The sequence below is a fragment of the Limanda limanda genome, chromosome 13 (assembly GCF_963576545.1).
Source record: "Limanda limanda chromosome 13, fLimLim1.1, whole genome shotgun sequence".
In the NCBI taxonomy this organism is placed as follows: Eukaryota; Metazoa; Chordata; class Actinopteri; order Pleuronectiformes; family Pleuronectidae; genus Limanda; species Limanda limanda.
In genome coordinates this window covers 12,648,852-12,665,421 of record NC_083648.1, presented here as the reverse complement: position 1 = coordinate 12,665,421, position 16,570 = coordinate 12,648,852, and the positions used below count along the sequence as shown (strand labels likewise).

The following is a 16,570-nucleotide window of genomic DNA, read 5'->3' as shown; positions in this document are numbered from 1 at the left end:
GTTTGATTTTAAACATCTCATCATATTTTACATGCTGATCTTGTGTTTTGTTTAATTTGTGCTATTTTCAGCCAGGAAAAGCTGTAAAGTAGCACAAATTGAAAAAGACAAATGATGTACAAGTATCTGAAGTAGTACAGTGGTTATATGGACTTGTGTTTTATATCCCCAGTGGAGTCACTGGAAGTACTGGCTGGACGGGACCAGCTTTGTGAAATTCTCCTCCCTGAACTGACCTCTGCAACAAAAAGCTGCCGATCCCAAGAACAGGTGGCCCCTTATGTTGGGGAGGAATAAAGGGGACATGTGGCGGAGAGGAGGAGGGGGGGGGGGGGGCTGAGAATATGAATGTATTTTAGTCTTTAGCTGCTTTAACGTGTCTTCATTCGAACGAGCCTCAGAGGATGGCAGCCCGATGAGGGCAGAGATTAGATGCTGTGTGGTATGTGTGAACTCACATTCCTCCTCCGCTGCCATCCACATGCCAGCTCGGCTCGACCTCCATTTGAACCAGGGACATGTGACGCCCCGTTCAGCCCTCTGTGTGTGTGTGTGTGTGTGTGTGTGTGTGTGTAAGACCAAAGTGTGTAAAACCAGTGTAGAACCACAGTTTCAAATCCCACCTGGTTCATCTGAGTGTAGAAAAACTCCCTGTTTTTTGTTTTTTTGAAACTCCGCTGGAACGGTTTAAACAACGCCACCTTTTATCAGCGCGGAGGGTTTTCTGTTGTAAACTCGCACCTGATTGGCCCCGTGGAATACAACGCCGCTTCTGATTGGCTGTCGCGGCGCCTGTTTTCCGAAGGTGGACTCCCAGAGAGAGTCGGGACTCTGGAAGCAAAAAAAAAAAAAAAATTCCAGGCTCAACCAAACTGCACCATGCGCCACCGTGAGTGAGAGGAGCCGCCACCGGGAACTGCTGCGGACTCTTTTCACACATGACACCGGCCCGGGCCCTCCGAGCTCCCGGTTCACCTCCTCACTTTTAAACTTTATGGACGAACTCCTCCGCCGCCGCTCGCCCGAAGTGACGCTTCCCAACTACACAGGTAACTTTTGTTTCAACTCCTGCTAGCATTGATGCTAACCGCGGAGCTAGCAGCCTGTTGCCGCAGCTCGGTCCCACTTTGCCCGCTTTGCTGGCTTCACACGCGGCTTTTGTGAAGTACACACGACCGAAGCGGTCCACATCGCCATTTTGACACCTTTGTGTTTGGGATAACACCGGGAAAAGGCCACTTTTAGTCGGTCGGCTGGAGAACAACAGCTCGACACGCACGGTCCCAGCCTCCGGTCGAAGCATCGATCTCAAACAAGGGGCATTTAAATTCAGCCTCTCCGACCCGAACCCTAACCAGGGCTTTGTGTGTCAAACACAACCCGGGTACCTCACTTCAGTGACCTGCACGGAACCACACAGGTTCCACGGGGCCGTTGGAACTCTCTTTTCAAATGCGACGGGCATTAGTGTCGCCCTGCCTCCCCCGTGAGGTCCACTTGTTGCCCGGTCATTCATTATGCAGTGTGTTGTTGTTGACCCGCCACGATGTTGTGTACTCCGAGCTGATGACAACAAACACAAATAAACAGTTGTTGTCCTGAAACCTACTCGGTCGTGTGTACACATTAGCGAGGTGCACACGGATTACACGTAAAGATTGTGATCCCTTCTTTTTTTAAACCATAGACCCTCATGGGAAAAGCAAATTATTTCTTATTGAGAATCTAAATTTTTTTGGAGAGCATCCTTATTTCAGACGGACACAAGGTAGAACATTATAATTCTGAAATGGTTATGAGGATGATCTTATAGAAACTTTGTTTACTCACTCGTACTATTACTCAGAATCAGCTGTTTGTTTTTCCCAGCCTCTGAGTTTGGCCACGACGAGGCACAACAACACCAGGTAGAAAATAGCATTAGATTGAGACTTGTTGCATAATGCTGTTCAAAATTAAACACGGATGGTCCACCATTATGAGGCCTCAACAACTGAAGTATTGAGTCAGGTTTTTTTGGCTGACCTTTGAGCTGTGGGAAGATGTCAGATCTGAGCTGTTCATTCACAAATGGGACTGTAATTAAATAAAGCAACATGTTGTATTTACATCTCCCCCTCTTCTCTTGAACAGACGGAGTAAGACGACGAGCAGAAATGGAGATGTAAATTGGACGTGGAGGAACATTAATACACTTTTTTCGCATCCTGCTGGAGCTGCTTTTTTTTTTCTTCCGATGTGGTCGCTCACGGACAACAGGATTTTAAGTCAAGTTGAATGATGGCATCACGTTGGGTTAATTCTTTTGAAGAAGATGAGAGACAACATGCGAGAGCTTCGTTCTGTGAGGTATACACAACTCCTTCAAACTCCAGACTTGGGCAATTGGTTTCAGTGTCTCCCTTTTTTCAGTTTGGTATCGGGGAGTAATGTGTTTGACACCTTGACCCAGCTGTTTGTGCTCGTAACAGCTCTCATTGAATTGTTTTTGGCCTTAATCTCACTCAGTTCTTAATTATTTTGGTTGTTTTGATAATTAGCACCATCAGATTTATGTCACAAGTTTGCCTGAGAGGGCTACTATTTCTTGTAAGGGTTGAATATTGCAGATCAAAAGATGGTCGCAGCGAAGCATTTAATTAGATTTGAAATTTGAATCAAACTCATCACTGGTGGAAGTGGGAGAAGACAATGATATTTAAGTAGTTCACTCAAGATCAGTCTTTTAGTTTTTAAGCTGTGACCCCTGTAATACCAGACAGGACACCATCTGCTCTGAGCCTGAGGTAGCATCCACACTAATATGTTTTATTTTCAATCAAATCCAAAACAGTCTCTTGTCTGTGTATCAGAAATGGTCTCAGTCCATAGTAACACACCTCAAAATACACATCACATGACCATTTGTGTACACTGGTCATGCACATGCTGATGTAAACACGGAGCGCACCGCCTACTGTGCAGTTGGTTGCTTAGTTGCAGGAAATTCTACAAAGGAACAGCAATGGAAAAAACAAAGAGCAGGGGTTTCTGTTCTGGACTGACAATGAGGTAGAACTGTTACTGAAAGTAAGGGTTTGCAACACTTTTTTATTGTTTTCCCATGTTGAGTTCATCTCCGGTAGTGGAGTCATGACTGATATGACTCAATCTGGAAGTAAACATAGAAGTCTGTATCATACTTTCCAAAAATCTCTACTCAGTTTCTGCTTGAGTTTTCAAAGTGCAACGGACGCCAGACGTAAATGTAGTTTAGTTTTAGTGATTTATTTTAAAACTAAAACATATTAGTGTGGATGTAGCCTGAATGGAAACCTTCATATTGTTGTACTCTTTGAAATTGAGGTGCAGTCATGTGTAGAATGTGTATTTTCTCCTTTCATTTCCTCCGTAATCTTCAATGTAATAATCATTCCTCACTCAAGCTTCCCTGCCTCTGTGTGAATACTCTTTGAATGAGGACTGTAAAGCTCCTTAAGCTGTCACCTCTAGCAGGCGGCATGTACAGAAGTTCATTCCATTTTAGATCATAAGACAAAGCACTGGGCAGACCCCTTGGAAATCAACAAGATATTAGAGCAGTTAACCCATAACAGGCACAGTGTTATATGATTTCTCATTAATCTAATTGGAGTGACTTTTTTTTGTCATGGTCCAGCGCATGAAACAAGCATAACCTTTTCATAGGAAAAAAAACAAGCACAATTCTATTTAAACATGTAACAGTTAATTCTACAAACAACACACACTAGAGCTAATTTAAGAGATGTACTGCAGATGCAGCCTTTTTGCATTCCTGCCTTTTTCACTGTCTCGGCTAAATATTGAACCTAGGATGATGGTTTCCCATTAAAACCAGATGGAGACACTGTCTACACATGTTTAAATTATACTGTAGCAGAATTTCATTGTTGTTAATAAACTCAACAGTTCTCAGTATTTATTGTTAAATGTTGCTAAAAGACCTCATCATATATGACACAAAAAAGAAAAATATTTTAATGTAATGCGTTAGGAACATGTTTAAAGAATTGTGATAAAAGTGTTAGTATGGGGTGAGTGAAAGCCTTGGTTAAGTGCAGTCAGTGGAAGTCCTTCTTTAGGCAGCTCTCCTCACAAGGCTACCACACAAACCAATTCATGTGCTAATTTTGAGCCGGAAACCCCCCCGGAGTCTGGTCCTGGGATTCTTTGGAAGGGATGACACTGTAGATTTAATGATTTAAGAATTTTTCCCTAATCGGATTTTACAAAATCTCTTTGGAACATGTCTTGTGCACAAAGACAACTTGGAATGGTCTCGGTTGATGCAGATTGGTCAAACTATGCGGATGGTAAATGGGTGTGCCTTTTTTGTTATTCAGAGATTGTGTGGCCCCTGTTGCTGTAAACAATCAGCAGGGATTATAAAAAGAGGACGGATTACTGCCCCAGTCAGGCATTGTAAAGTACTTTAAGAGACCCTTAAGAGATCTTAAAATAATCAGAACTTTTGCTGTGTCACAGAAAATCGTATTTTTGAATATGGTTCTTATCTGTCTTCTGATTAATCACACGGCCCAGTAGATTATGCTTGTTTATATTGTGCTGGTGATAACTTAATTTAAATAATTGATTTTTCCTCCATCAAGATTTTGGTCTTTGGGTTTTGCACACTGCAGTGTTTGTCTGCTTCGCCAACTGAATAGAGCATGGTATCCAAACACGGCAGCTGAATCCCAATAGCGGACTTGGCTTATGTTTCTCATCTCTACTTGGATTCATCTGGTTAGCTATTTAGTTCACATCACAGAGATTTAAGACTTTGTTTGTGGTAGGATCTTTGTAAAACCTTGGGTCTTAATTGTATCAAACTGTGAGTACTCTTTAATTTTTTATCGCCATTCATAATATCTGCATTTCAGCTTTATATACTCCAGTAAAACAATAACACATGAGAGAAACATTATTGTATTATTGATGATGAAGCATGACCCATACTTGGCACTGTAGGGGGGCTATTGACAAACAGATCCATGTTCCCACAATCCTCATTAATGCTCAGCGTTTATCTCATTTAGACTGGCTGTCTTTTTCAGAACCATACGCGCAGGCATCATATGGCTAACTGATGGCAATCGGAAGGGAAAATTGACCTTCAATTGGATAGAAGAAGCCTGGTACTTCCTGTAGCTTTATGGTCTTGTCTGCAGTTACTCATGGCAGAGCACAAGATGGGAGAGAGATGTGATTCAGTTTGCCCTTGTTTCTGTGCAGTACTTAATGGAGAGATCCATGTCGCCCAAGGTGGAGAAGCCTGTGACATTTTCTACGTCTTTTGCTGCACCTATCAGCTTGAACGCAGAATCACTGAAGATGAATGAAGTTGAATGAGATACATAACTGAGCGGGAAGCTGTTCTTTTGTTCGAACAACTGCAGACATTACAGGCAAATGATATGTTAGAAATGGTACAGGCAAAAACCACAGTCTCATTGTTTTTAGCCTTAAACATTTGAATATTATAATTTTAAGCAAATCTATTAACATATTTACAGCATATTGACAAAGTATGACGATTTTTGGCAAAGCTTTGTGAGAGAAATAACTTGTGGTTTTGAAATCAGTTTCCTCAGGAAACCAAAGGCATCAGTGGTTTCATCTTATAGTTGTTGGATGTATCAGCAGTCCAGCCTCATTGCTGAATGCTGCTGAATAACAGCTGACACTAATGCTTTAAGAAGGCATATTTATATATACATATATTTTCCAGTTATTGACTTGACTGCCACAGAAAGTGAGAAAAACGTTTGATCATTTCAAAAGACACATTAATGGAAATCTGCATTCTTTAGGGTCTGTACGCACATAAACAGATGGTTAAAAACTTGCAAATGCACTGGAAAGCTGTGTTTTCATACTAGCCATGAGCATCTGCTCTTTCTGATATAAACTGAACTATAGACATTTTCCTAAAATTTTCCGAAGGGGCTGCAAATGTTGCTCCTGACATTTTCCTGAACTTTTCTGGCCAGCCCCCTAGTAAAATGTCAAATTCACATCAAAGGAGTTGGCCGCGTGTTGATGTGTCTAACCCCTCACCTGAATGTTCCAGACATTTTCCTTTTGTAGCTGTGTCTAATCCTGAACATGGGGGAAATGTCCTCACCCAATTTTCTGGAGTTCAGAATAGGGTTGTGCTGATAGACGATGATCTCAGTGAGCGAGGATGGTCAGAGCAAATAACAATAATGTCAAGGCAATATTTGTCTTGTTTTCCAATTAATTCAAAAAGTTAAGGTTATATTAACATTATTATTATTTGTATTCTTCCATTAATATTAAATTTGATAGTTTAATGTTTGTATACTCATGGGTGCATGGAGGAGATAGCAGACCTAATATTTTGATGTCTTAGCCAGCCTGCTTTTTCTTGTTAAAAAGAGAGAGAACGATAGAGCGCTGCAACCCATGAAACACCTGTTTCTACAAACGCCCTGCCCCCACTCCCAGAGGGAGAGAGACAAGTTCTATGGAGAAATGAACACTAGTGTCTTTATTAGGTCTCTGTTTAAAGTATTCCCACACATTTGATGGTTTGGGTTTTCTAGGATGAAGCCTCGTCTTCAGTATGAGTGGGGGCCGTCATAATTGGGTATGAACATAAACAAGGCAAGGAATTCCACACACCGAAATGTGTCGATGCATCCGGCCCTACAAAAGACTATTGTGTCCCATCTGTATGTTACTACTCAGAAGTGTGGCATGCACAAAACACAGTGTCTACATAGAGTAATGATAATCCTAACCTTGTCATGCACTACAAGGCTGAAACGCCCATCGCTCACCAGTGGCCATCTGTATCATTAACTCAGGCTTTTCACAGTTAAGTGCTTGGTTTGTATGGGATGTGGTGTAGAATTTGGCAGCCCACAGAGAATTAGGTTTCTTCACATTTTCAGGCTGTGTACTTGTCTGACGTTCTCAGAGCTGATGTCATGTGCTGCTTGTAATGTGTCATTTGGTGATGTCACCAGAGTTTTTAAACGTACAGACCATGCAGTGTGGTTTCATAGTAGTTGTTAAAAATGAGCACGGAGGAAATCCCAGTTTCTTTTTCGGTGTTTTGAGAGACTGCAGACACCAGGCTTTGTGGTGTGTAAACAGCTGTGCACGTACAGTGCTGCCCCTAAAATTTCTGATGTTGGTGAGTGGCAATGTTTGACCTCCCCTCTAATCTCTGTGGTCATGAAACCAATGTAGCTTTACCTCACAATGTCTCTGAAAATGACCACATGTTCACCGATACAAACAATGTTTCATTTGTTAAGCAAGGAACAAAACTAAGCCGCTTTCCATGCTTGTTTTATCCTCATGCATAATATATGATAACACATTTATTTGAACTCCACCTTTGTTAGAGTTTTACTAGTGCCAGTAATTGTTCATTCATTTATTATTTAATAATAATTATTTAGTAATTTACTGAAAGGACAAAGCTTATAGATCCCAGGAAAAGACTAAAACAAAAGACAAAACGGTTCTTTAATATGTAATTTCACTTCCTTCGGGATTATATTAACAACTGGTGGGAATAAACTGTAAATGTTTTGGGACTATTTTCTGCTGTGGATCAGACACATTTGGTGCTCTTGTGGATATTTATGGAAGCAGGATGATGTGTGAGGGAAGTTCCTAAAATACATTACGATGCATGTGTTCATGATTAAGAGACATTTCAACACTTGGGCCTAGTATGTATGGTTTGGCCGTGAGCCACCCTGAGCACAACCGATTTTGTCTGATCTCGGAAGCTATTTTATTAAGAGAAAAAAAAAACAGGAGGGCAACTGTGGGTCTGGAGTTTAATGTCCTGGAATGTCACAGAAGTATTAACTATGCATGTGGCAATGGTAACACTTCGTGGCATGTGTCTGGCAGGAGGTCCACACCCCGTCTGTTGTCCAGATCTAAAGATCAGAGGCTGGGAAACTGCTCCGTGCACTGGCTGCTAAATCAGATCCAGTAGACTGGGATTGGCTTTCCCTGGAGCCATGATGAGAGCAATGCAGGCATTTCAAACATCCAGTTCATCTATTGTCATATCACCACAAGCGCTTCTGTGGGTTAAGGTTTTGCATGTTGACTTGAAGGCACAGAGGGCTCATACTGATGTTGACTTCAACATGGAAGTGCTGCTATCAGAGAACAGCCAGAGCTCGGTTATACACACTTAAACCTGTTTTGCTAGTTTCATCAAAATACATGCGTGTCAGCTGCACCTGCAGCTCAGTTTCCCAGCCAGCCAAAGAAGAACTGTGGGTCCTTTTTCTCTACACTTAGCCCACAAAAACTCCTTATGTGTTACTCAGCTTAGGTTGCCACTTAATATATGCTAAGATTCAAGTTGTTTATGTTATTGCTTCTTTCAAAAACGTATGGCTGAAAAGCGGAGAAACTAGGTTGCTAAAAGGCAGCAGAATATTCAGCAAACACACAGTGAAACATGCTTTAACTTGGTACATACCCCCAGGGCACACAATGTATTGCAAAAAGGAAGTGACTAAAAGGCTGAATGTTCATACTGTGAAATGCTCTGAACAATCGAATGGGCTGGTGGTTTTAAAGTCTGACTAAAATGCTGCTCAGGATAGTTTTTTTTTAATATTGTTTGGCTCATTCACAACTCCCTGCAGCAGCTGGATTAAGTGAGCGGGCTGTTCCGATTTGTTTCTTTTTTATTTGAAACAAACAGAGTCAGATATGCAGAGTTTTCTTCACTCCCTCGACTGGAAAAAACGTGTTATCGTTATCTTTTAGTGGTTGTGACATGGTGCAGTTAATTAACTCAGATTTTCTGACATTTTACTCGATATATGTGCCCAGGCAGAGATAGCGCAAATGCATGCTCATCAAATTCCTCACATTGTGGGGGGAAAGTCTATGCTTCGGGGGAGGGGCTGGAGGTTAGGGGTGGTTGTTTGAGACAGGGGAAGGAAAAAAACATTTTTTGTGTGGAAATACAAGACTGTATTAAAGAGTTCTTCCTGAAGTTTGTACTGGAACAGGGAATACTATACGGTGAGATCTGTGTAAACGGGGGGTGGTGCTGCACACATGACACCACAAAGGTGTGAGGCTATAAATAGACTGTAAACACAAGAGTGGGTTTTCAAAGCCCTGTAGCCTGACATGCTCTGCTCAACAGCTGTGTAAATGAGATACCACAACTCAAATGTAAACAGTGGACAGCCAGTAATGTATTTTTTAAAAGCAAATTAACATTTGTCATTAACATTTTTCATGTGCAGTTACTCCTCTAAAAAGGTACATTTGTGGTATTTATAAATTGGTGTTGTTTTAAGTCACATTGTTTTGGTGTATCATCTGTTTTTCAATTTATTTTATTCCATGTTCCATCTTTAAATGGACAAATCTGTCTGTGTCAATTTTTGATTTTCTTGACATCTATTCATCCGATAAACTGATGGCCAATGGACTTTTTTTATAGAGCAATTTATATAGCTCTTTTCTGTCCATAATGACCACTCAGTCTTTTGGACTATGAGTCAAATTAAACCTTTCCACCACATCGCATTTATACAGTGTTTTTATACTTAGTTATATATAGTGCTTGTGTATGACTCATATATCCCACTCATACACTGACGGCACAGCACAGATGATGTCACTGATGACACAGTCAAAGGTCACGCTCCAGCTTGAAGTTGTTGTTCTGTGTATCAAAGTCAACTACAGACCACTTAAATTAAAACTCTTCCTCTGTCTTTCTTTCTTTCTTTTGCAGAATGACTCTCCAGACTGGAGAAACATGGCAGATTCTCCCGCAGCACCAAACCCAACCGAGGAGGAGCCATTTTCATGGCCGAGACCTAAAACTGTACGTTTACGTCGCACTTCCCAAGGCTTCGGCTTCACCCTGCGGCACTTCATCGTTTACCCTCCAGAGTCGACCATGCACTGCTTCCCGGTAAATTTCAATTGAGTTTCTTACACCTGAGTATTGTTTGCTGGTCGCGTAAGATAACACTGAGTCAACAAAAAGCCTGATGCCTAATTTCTGTGTCCACAAGCAGCAAAGTCACATGAGTGTTTGTGTTATTTGTTTTTTTTAACAGGAAGAAGATTATGGCCCCAGAGGTAAGCAGAAAAACTTTGCTTTTCTTCTTCCTGCCTGCCCGTCATTGCTGCTAGGTCAGAGCAGTGCCTCTGACTTCTAATTACTCTTAATCCAGCCACTCTTTTGCTTCTTTTTGCTTCCTTATGCAATGAAAACAATGTAGCGCCTGTGTGTCACTGACCTTTGTGGAGGCATGAAAGGTTTGGTTAGCACCACCTGTTTCTGTCCTGCACTGACCCTCCTCTCCATATTGTTTCACTTTGTTGCTCATGCTGGTTTTCAGTCTCATCATAGAAAGGCTGTCAGAAAGAGATGGCCTCAACGTTTTACTGGGTTGTGTGGGTCTGACCCTATTTCCCCTTGTTAGCCTCAACGCTTGCTGTTCTGTTTTTCTCACTTAATAAGGTAGACACCACATAAAATGAATGCTGATTTCTTTAAATACAAAGTGATGATAATGTATTGGGTTAGTTTTGTATCACTGTGACTCAATTCAAGTTTTGGTCATAGGCTCTTTAATTCAAATTTTTTATAAAAACACAAGCAAAGCTGTGCTTCTTAAAATCTTTTAAAGATCCTGAGGGTAGAAGTAAAGTTCGTTGATTCATCATTAAGAGGTAGATGTCGAGTGCACACTGTGATGGCCTCTGAATAATGATAACATTGATTTCAATAGGCAATTCTGATCTGCCACAGGGCATTAAATTAGCAGAAAAGAGCTTGATTTAATTTTCGATTTACAGCATAAAGGATATGCATCAACCACTGCACAGCCAAAACAGAAAGAGGCTTGTGCTTTTGTTTTCCCCAGTAACTCAGTAGCTTCCGCAAGCCAGTGAATATGGTGGACGATGGAACAACCAAAGAAAGTTTGGAAACTATTTGGCAAAAGAAAAAGGCCCCTTTGTTGGAGGAGGCAAAGTAGGTTAAGAAGGAGCGTGAGAAACCAAGGTAAAACATGAGTGATCCTCAGACAGCCTTTCACTTGACGGAGAGAGCTGCTCTGTAGTCGAGTGACATGTCTTATCCCAAAACATCATAATTTGACTGTTTTAAGAAAGAATACAAAAGCATGATCCAAACTTGAGCAAAATTAGTTGCCGGACCGACGAAACCTACAAGCCGGGAAATGTCCGCACACCAGTTGATGTTCCCACAAAACACAAAAACCATATTTGCCAACTATAATAATCCCATCTCTTCATTCATAGATCCATTTTTTATTAACATCAAATTAATTTAATAGAAGACAATCTATGGTCTGTGTTTTTAGTTTTTGTAGAAAACTGTTGTTTAAATAGATGAAAAATAAAAAATATATAACTGAACCTACCCTTTTCAACAAAAATTATGATGCAAAATTGCATTAACTAAAAGTTTTTGATTTTATTTAATGGTATTGCACAGTATTGTTGTTATATAAACATATTTTTATATATGGGTTCATGAACAGTTTTGTGCAGCTGGTCATTTAGTATGATTTGGAGTCAACCTTCATTAGAAAGCAGAAGGCACGGTCACATGGTCATCTGCATATACCCTCGACACACGCATGAATTAACTTGCAGTCCTGCACTAATGATAATTGTTGCTCTCATCAAATTAAAATCCTGAATGGCTTGTATGTGATGTATTTACACAATGATTCATGTAGACCCGCCCAGACACACACACACAAACAGGCAGTAAACAATCACTGCATAAACCTAGCTGTTTTTCCGTATAGAGACTTCTACAAAAATCAGATGACTTGTGTTTTCTCGTCATTAGTTCATAACCACAGAATAAAATGATATTATCAAGTCTCTGTTCTGGATTTGAACAGTTTCTATGAACCTCTTTGTGATGTTTGAACCAACTGGGAAATGCTGGAAAGCATACTTAGGCGTTGCTCCTTGTTAATGTTCAAACTTCAAATTAAATTATAGAGGAGCCAGCTCCCAGTCAAGATTTATGCGCCAAGCAAAAAACACTGTAGAACACCTCAAGCTTCTAGTGTGGAGCTTTGGACTGAGTTGGCAAAGAGAATATTAAAGAATCATGGGATTTGCATGAACAGTTCTGCACAATATATTGGTACGTAAGGAGTATTGCATACCCTTCTGTTTAATGCTGAGTGACACCACATTTTATCAGTATTGTTCCTATGAGTTGCATAGATGTGTGCAGTGTCTATTCACAGTTCTCTACTTTTACTACTTACGGGAATTATGGGCTTGCCAACCATCTTTAGCTCTCATGATGACAGAACAATGGCTGCAAACACAAGTGCTAATAACGACTGTCTATGGCTTGTCAGAAAAGATATTACCTCAAGTTAAATTTGGCATTAGTTCACTTCCAGAACAGTCAGAGCAAATCCACAGACACCACAATGTTAAAATATGTAGACTGAGGGAGTTTACATGTTCAAAAAACCTCATCTATAGGAGACTGGAAATACTGCACAACATGTAAACGCTTTAACAACAACCACGATATTTTCAACAATCCACTTTTATTGAACATGACAACAAGTGTTAGATTAATTTTTAATGATCAGCAGGTGCATTTAGGGTGTGTCCAAATCCACTTATGCCAGTTCAACAGAGGCAAAAGAATGTTGCCGTGCCAAGTATGTGGTTCCAAAGGGTTGTCCATGACATGTAGTAAACTAATCAAGAGGGACGTCCTCCAGTCGCTATGAAAGCCAGGTGTTCTTGCACCTCGACAGGTTCCTGTTATTTTTTCAGATTTGTCTCCTAGAAAGAGAAAACTATATGGTTTCACGCTGTCCATGAACAAATCATTCGATATGTATCAAGCTTAGTGGACACAGGCTGTGTATATTACTATGTCGATAAAGTACCCTTAAAATACGGCACTTATGACTGCAGAGAAGGGTTTTGCTGGTCAAAAGCTCAATCTCTTTTTGCTGCCCTTTTCAAAAGTTAATATGCCAACAGTGAACCTAACACAATGACCACACCTCATTTTACAGCCAACAGTTTTTTGCTCTTAAGCAAACTGCAGACAAATGACCCGATACACCTTCTTGACAAAGGTCTATGCTCTGCTGAGTGCATTTTCTAGTTTTCTTTTGAGTCAAACTAGAATTGTTTTACATTCCATGTTATGTCATTGTTATTTTATTGCTTTCCCAAACGTTTTTGGTTATTGTATCAGTATAGGTATTGAGATATTTTGAAAACTACCATATCAAAGAAAGAATGTGACTATGTAGGAGCTTAATGAGTTTACTCAATCCTGGCTGTGCTACACATAAATTGATAAATCTTTGCCCATTGATTGCTGGAAAGATCAATTACGTCACTATGTTGATTGCTCACTGACAGCTAAATGTACAGGTGAGGTTTTATTTGAAGTAGGCAATATGTGCCAAAACACGAGTTAAAGTATTGAACATTGCATCACAGCAATGGGTGTGCTGCTCTTCTCCCTCCATAGTGCCACACAACAATCATTTCCCTTATTCTATTACAGTTTTCTGCTTCTTGGGACAAAGCTCCTCTGTCACAAGTCTGGGGTCAAGTTTGGATCCAATTATGATCTAATGTTCCCTTTTCTTGCACCTGTAGTTTTGACTTAGAAAAAGTCATATAATAGAGAATATCTTTCTCAAATAGTCCTCATAGTGTCTGAGAATAAAACATATTTACTTCAGATAGCTTGTATTCTTTACCAAGTATTTTTTCCTCATTTCCCCAAGTGGTTAAAATAGTTTTTTGTTTTTTTTTATATTTTCAAATGAATACAGACACAGTTTGTGTGTCTGTACTAAAGACTAACGGTTTAAAATCATATTGATCTTTACATTAAACCTTTGCTTATACAGAAAACAAAATACATTTTCTAAAATTGTTCAAGCATTAAAAAAAAGTTGGGTGTCAACAATACTCTTTCTGATTTACTGTTTTGTTGGTGCTTAAAAGTGTTAAGAATTTAGACGTTTGTTATTGCCTTAAGCAGTTATAGAGCACATACATATTTAGACTACTGTAAAAACAAAGCACCATGTATATGATTTACAGTTATTGCCTGTTAGGTTAAAATTCTATATTGTTGGGTCTTAACAGTCAATCAATTAATTATGTGTTATATTGCTTTTGATGAAATCTATATTGAGATAATTGCCCTGCAATTAGTCTACCATACTTTAAACATATATGGTGCCTCAAACAAAAAATAGTTCCATTGTGTAAATGGAGATGTAGCCCCACTGTATACCACCAGAGGGAGTCTGTCTTGGGGACTCCTGTATCAGTGTTACATAATTAGAGTCCCCCAAATCTGATTCTGCATGAGTAATCTCAAATGTGGAAGAGAGAAAAATGGAAGCCAAAGTATTTGTGAGTTAATTAAATCAAAGTTATTGGCTGAAGAGATTAATTGCATTTTGATTAATCAATTCTCCTGCATTCCCGTTTCTATTGTTCAATCACATTAATAAAACAACACTTTTAGAAATGATCTTGTAATATTGTTACGCATGGCATAAGAAACATGTTAAGAACATTTAACCTCTTTATTGGCAAGGCTGGTATTTTTTAAAGCAACTTGTACAAGATTTTTTCTGGCCACGGTAGTTTGTAAGCCATCGTGCACTGACTCACTACCAGAATGTTAACTACACGGGGAAGAAGTTCAGCTGCTCTTTGGCTGCACCCAGAGCTATTTCTCACTTTATAAGGAAAGAGTGGGAGTTGTGCAGCTGAGCACACTGTCACTTTACCTTCTCTTAGCCTCTCTTTCTCTCACACCCTCCCTCTTTCTTTTCTCTCCTCCTTCTCTTCTGCAGCCTCGCAGCTGCTAGGAGACTGGAGCAGCATGAGCAAACAGGTTTTCCTCTATTTAGCTGCTTTTATCCACTTCTCTAAAACCATGCAAGTCCCCCATAGAGATTTGTTTTTTCACTGAGCCAATTAATGATCACGGCTATTGAAAGCGGTTGAACTGTTGGCATACATTGGTCAGAACACAGCCTGTTGTGCTCTTGTAATGTTGATTCACATGCCTCCAAATTTTAGGAGGAACCACCCACTTTCTACCTCATTCTCATACACAGTCATTCTCCTCTGTCACCTAAATGTCATGAAGCAGTTTACTGCCCAGTCTGTTAGTCAGTGGTAGGTCTGGGAGTTGTTGTTTCAATTTCAGCCTTTTAAGTGAGAGGTTGTAAACTAACCTAGCACTGCTTGTATCTCAGTAGGAAAATCTGATGAAAATGCATATTTAAAAAAAGCACAATAAAGCTGACCTACATTACATTTTATATGCTGTTATGTGTCCACTCATTTCTACCTTTCTCTCTGGTATCAGGAGGGAGACAGCGGAACAGGCTGGATCCGATGGACACCATCTTCGTCAAGCAAGTCAAAGAAGGTGGTCCTGCTCACGGAGCTGGGCTTTGCACAGGTAAAAATCAATGATTGATATAATCAGTCTCCTCTACTCACCGAGACGTCCTAGACATTGATTGGGAGTGCAATTACTTGGTCGTGACATTTAAAAAATAAAGGTCCTGCAAATCCTCTAATGGATAAACATAGCAGGGGACAATTAACTAACAATTAATTATGTAGAATCTCTCTCTATATATAGAAATCTATACATAAAACATGTGTTTTTACACATGCATGTAATGATAACCGTGATAACTCATCTCATACAACGTTTCCATCAGCTCTTTTTGCTTTATGGTCTTTTAATACCACTGTTGTAATTCCTTTTGTTTTCATTGCCTGTTAGGTGATCGCTTAGTGAAGGTGAATGGGGCAAGCATTATTGGGAAAGCCTATTGTGAGGTCATATCCTTAATCCAAGACAGGTGAGATATAATATACATTTTTGTATTTTAATTTTGGTTAATTAATGTATTTTCCAGAGGGTAAGCCTTTTTTTTTTATTCCCCAACAGTGGTGACTTTCTTGAACTTTGTGTGATGCCAAAAGATGAGGATATTCTTCAGCTGGTAAGTTTTTCTTTACCATTCAATTTTATAAATGGGATTAAATTAGTCTTTTCTTCCACATTTTTGAATGTTTGTCCTTTGTCCAAATAACTGAAATTGATCCTTTCTCAGAGAGCTGCCCTACTTTACGCTATTCATATCAGGAGTAGTAGTCATATGATGCATGCAGTTTTCCTATCCCATCAAAGCTCTCTATCTAGGCCTCTTAATCAGGCCAGAGAAGTGTTTCTGTCCTCTAGAACTGATACTGACACTGCTGCTGAAATGGACTATATGCAGTGGTAGAGAAAGAGCTTCTTGTATTTCATTATACAGAAACATTATCATAATGTAATATTGACAACCCCATCCTTAAAGGTTATATGTTTTGACGAGCAAAAGGGACAAAGTTAATGGATCATGCATAAAAACTTCTAAGTCAACTCTGTGTGGAACAGACCTACATTTTATAGCTGAATATGAGAAAAGTTTTTGTGCTC

The 16,570-nt window shown here is 39.8% G+C and overlaps 1 protein-coding gene across 1 annotated transcript in view; it reads left to right on the top strand.

The window, feature by feature from the left end:
* Nucleotides 1-874: 874 nt before the first annotated feature.
* Nucleotides 875-16,570, top strand: part of arhgap21b (Rho GTPase activating protein 21b) — a 35,436-nt gene continuing 19,740 nt past the window's right edge. The window contains exons 1-7 of the mRNA XM_061084682.1: nucleotides 875-1,049; nucleotides 2,134-2,349; nucleotides 9,788-9,970; nucleotides 10,119-10,140; nucleotides 15,440-15,535; nucleotides 15,869-15,947; nucleotides 16,037-16,091. Coding sequence (XP_060940665.1) covers nucleotides 2,278-2,349; nucleotides 9,788-9,970; nucleotides 10,119-10,140; nucleotides 15,440-15,535; nucleotides 15,869-15,947; nucleotides 16,037-16,091 — 507 coding nt within the window. The 5' untranslated portion in view covers nucleotides 875-1,049; nucleotides 2,134-2,277. The remainder of the gene's footprint in view (nucleotides 1,050-2,133; nucleotides 2,350-9,787; nucleotides 9,971-10,118; nucleotides 10,141-15,439; nucleotides 15,536-15,868; nucleotides 15,948-16,036; nucleotides 16,092-16,570) is intronic.